Source organism: Hesperophylax consimilis, chromosome 20, assembly GCF_061612785.1.
Source record: "Hesperophylax consimilis isolate HC1 chromosome 20, BYU_Hcon_1.0, whole genome shotgun sequence".
NCBI classification, from domain to species: Eukaryota; Metazoa; Arthropoda; class Insecta; order Trichoptera; family Limnephilidae; genus Hesperophylax; species Hesperophylax consimilis.
In genome coordinates, this window is record NC_142855.1 from 19,296,604 (window position 1) to 19,300,836 (window position 4,233).

Here is a 4,233-nt window from a genome sequence, read left to right on the forward strand (position 1 = left end):
TATTATAGTATATTATATTATTGTATATTATATTTTATTACATGACATTAAAACATCACTTCTCCGAAGATCCATTAGATGTTTTCTGGATTTACGTTAAACAAGAATATCCTCGCATTTCCGTCAAAGCATTCTTAACACTACTTCCATTTTCAACGACATATTTATGTGAGCAAAGTTTTTAACGCTTGTATTAATTAAAAATGATAAGCGGTCATTCTTAAAAGGTCTTGACCAAGAACTTCGTGTTGCGATGTCAAAAATCGAGCCGAATATAAAATTTTTGTGTTCATTGAAATAAGCGCAAGTTAATTTAACAATTAGTCGCTCATTAATTTATTGTTATTTTATAATAATTATTAAGATTTCGTAAAAATAAATATTTTATAGTTATATGTATGTATGTATACTTTTCAAATAAAAACAAGAAATTTTTGTAAAATTTGTTTATCAATTTAATACCTATATATTTTAGCTTTTGGTGTGCCGCGGAATTCTAGGAAGAAATTTGGTGTGTCGTAGGTGAGAAAAGGTTTCGGAGCACTGATCTAGACGTCTACATTGAAATGTTTATCTATGGTTAACGTTCGAAATTGACGTTTACAATGACGTGTGGTGTCGTGTTTCTGATAATAAATTATTATTATTCGTTCGAAACCACATACATTAGAATGGTGATTACTATTCTTCATTCTGCTTATTCCACTCACTTGATTATTTTATGCGATGTTTATTGGTTTGCTTCATTATTTTAATTATTTTGCAAACACTGTAAGTGTAAATTAATGGGCTAATAATTATATTAGCAGTAATTTATCCCTTCTGGAACTAAGGCTGAACTCTCAGGTAGAGGTATCGTTATTTTATTGAAAGGGAAATAAATGGAGTATCTTTATATTTAGTTCGAATGCTTATAATCTGATCTCGTGTAATGTGTGACACATATTTAGTTCAAATGCTTATAATATGATCTAGCATAATGTGTGACACATATTTTTCAAACTAAAACAACAAAATTTGCTTTATGTAACTCCCGCTTAATAAAAAGTTTGTTTCAGGTCTAATTTATTGTGATTTCGACCAATTTCAAAGTATCGCGGCATTACTATAGTAGGGCAATGGAGTTTTCGAACCCAGCTATTGTCACAGTGAAAATAGAACCAGAAATTCAAGAAGAAGACTCTGGTAATATTCCGTATATGGATGTTCACAAAGACTTCCCAGATATCAAGGAAGAATGTTTGGATCATACTGAAAATGTCGAGCAGTTGCGTCAGACAGTTGGTGAGCAAAATTTTGAAACATAAAAAGTCAAATTTTCTTACTTCATTCAGGTGATAATACATAATAATTGATAGTAAATACCGTAGGGCGTCAGGTGAAAATACATAAAAAATTTACTGTTTTATTTTTAATGTTATTTATTTAATTCGAATAATGAACCTTCTAACTTAAACTTCAGTATATATGTGTATTAATATTTATTTTTAATAGTTAAAATAATTTTAGTTTCCGAGAGAGGTCCGATAAAACGCACCATCTATGGTATGTCGGGTGATGTTACAGAGAGATTATTTTTATTTTGACCGGGTCAACAGTCTATACTCAGTACTTTATTATGTGTGGCTGAATTGACGTTTTTTCTTCTTAAATTTAACCGCTTTTAGTTGAAGAAGTTGTAAATCGTCGGAAATTCGTCACTATTGTTGTTGAATTTTACCAATGTGTAAAAATACAGCCATTTCCCCACAAATGTGAGCTATTTTTTTTTTTAAATTAAAACTTTCTCCAATGATACATAATACAAAGAGAAGTAATGGACACAATAATGGAGACACCGGTGATACATATACAATATAATTAAACGAATCATTGTTTCATATTTTTTAGTAATAGTAGGTAATTTTTTTGATTTTGTATAAGTTGTCGATGAAAATGTACACTTCAGCACATTCTATCTTATTACACAGTCGACAAATTCGAGACGGAAATCTAAAGTAGGCGTAATAAAAGTGAAAATTAATTGTTTTCAACCACTTAATTCTAACATAATCTTTGATCTGTTTTGAAAGTCAATCTTCAGAACAACATCAAAACGAGTTATGATTATGATCACGCACAGAGTGAATATTCATCAGATTCATCAGAGTGGTTTTTCTTTTATTTCAGGAAGACAATATTCGATTGAATATGATAAAGACAATGAGCCGGAAGATAATTCACCAAAGAATCTGGTCATTTCAATATCAATGCCAATTTCACATACCTCGAGCAACTCGTCAAGTTTATCGGAGTCTTCCGCAAATAAACATCTCCCCACTGCCAGTGGAAATAACCGATTCACCTGTTTAGAGTGCCACGCTTCATTTTCACAAAATAAACAATTAAATGCACATATTCTTAGCCACAGAGAAGTAAAACGATTTAAGTGTTCAACTTGTAACTTTGCGTGTTCTCAAAGCACGCAATTTAAGCGACACTTGATGACTCACAGCGGAGTAAAACCTTTCTCATGTTCCGATTGCAACTTTTCATCTAGCAATAAGTCACATTTGACTCAACACATGCTGATTCACAGTGGTGTCAAACCATTTTCGTGTTTCACTTGTAGCAGTGCATTTACACAAAAGTCAAATTTACGAAGACATATCCTGAGTCACAGTGGAGTCAAACCATTGAAGAAGCGCGTTCTAGAAAAAACGTTTTCGTGTTCTGAATGTAACTTTCTATGTACACGAAAATCAAATTTGTCGACACACATGCTGACTCACAGTACGGTAAAATCTTTTTTATGTCCCAGTTGCAAATATTCATGTTCATCAAAGACCTATTTGAAGAAACACTCTGTAATCCACTTGGATGTAAAACCATTTTCATGTTCAGTTTGTAACTATTCAAGTTCATGGAAGTCGTGTTTAAGGAGACACATGCTCATTACTCACAGTCAAGGTGACCAGATTCCATTGTAAGAGTCATTCCTGAGATAAATCTGAAGTAAGTTGACTTGGAAGAGGCACGGTATGAATTTTCCTAATTATATTTGTGTGCGGAATTTTTCTTATATTTCAAAATCGCAAACAATATTGTTTGTGTTGGTATGTGATAAGTAATTCAAACATAGACAGAAGAAACAACTTTCCCGTGCATGTTTGTACTGTAAATTTCGTTCAATGTGAATATAACATCAAACCAATTTCTCGATAAGCTTTGTCAATACTAATGATTTTCACTGATTTGGTACTTCCGTATAAAATTTAAGATGATTCATTTGATAGTCCAGAATTGCTTGCATTGATAAGTTTTCACATTCCATTACGAAATACTAGAAGTCGAGATTTATTTCATTACAGAAATTCTATTACAATCTACCATATGTATACCTCATTGCCAGGAGGGAAATAATTATACGAGTCAGTGGACAACTTCAATTAATCATTTAATAAATACAAAATATTGTTGTTTATACTAATGTATTTATATTATTTCACATACAGTTTACACAGTAAGTGTTTTGTGAATACCTTACTAAGAGAAACTCACTCTGAGTTTTGTAATAATGTCTTAAAAATGTGTAAAATAATGTTCTGAAAGTATTTTTTTGTACTCAAGCAGTGGCAGCACCGAATGTGCTAAAAGTGCTGTGAATGTGCGAAAGGTACGTTCACATATAAACATACGTTCGTTAAAATATAAGAAGAATAAAACGGATATTAACTCTGTCTTTGATGGTTTAGGAATGTCTTAGTAAAATAATCATAATATTAATTTTGTAAATTTCACTTTTTAATCAAGAATAGGTATTTTATTTGGTAGGATTTAACGAACTTGGTGTGTCAAATATGATTTGAGATTTTCACGAGCAAAAGTATGTGTTTTTGGGGTGTTATGCCTTATCATCAGGGCAGATGTGATGGACACTAACGTTGTCCGAAACGTTGGCTAAAGAAGGAGTCAGCGCAACGCGGCATAACACCCCAAAAACAAATAACAAAAAAAAACTTGGTATGTATTTCACCAACTAACCTGTCAACGTCTTTTGGCATCCTGAAAATGTCTTGTGAGTATTTTAGTTGTTCGTAATTATGACATACGTAAACTGCACAGACAGAACCTCCTTTTTATTTATATGTTTATCAATTTTGATCCAAATACAAATTATAAAGCGTAAAACCCCCCCCACCAAGTAGGTACTAAATAAATTTGTCGCCATTGAAAGAAATGAACATGTCAACA

General features: G+C 31.8%; 1 protein-coding gene across 2 annotated transcripts; it reads left to right on the top strand.

Annotated features, from left to right (window-relative positions):
* Positions 1 to 585: 585 nt before the first annotated feature.
* LOC149414270 (uncharacterized) lies at positions 586 to 3,726 on the top strand. 2 transcript variants are annotated; one of them, XM_089643640.1, is made up of 3 exons: positions 586 to 674; positions 1,059 to 1,284; positions 2,170 to 3,726. In XM_089643640.1, the coding sequence occupies exons 2-3, from the start codon at positions 1,119 to 1,121 to the stop codon at positions 2,967 to 2,969; spliced, it is 966 nt and encodes a 321-aa protein (XP_089499766.1). In that variant the 5' UTR covers positions 586 to 674; positions 1,059 to 1,118; the 3' UTR covers positions 2,970 to 3,726. The 2 variants fall into 2 exon arrangements, with proteins under 2 accessions (XP_089499766.1, XP_089499767.1); XM_089643641.1 differs by lacking the exon at positions 586 to 674 and adding an exon at positions 717 to 771.
* Positions 3,727 to 4,233: the final 507 nt, after the last annotated feature.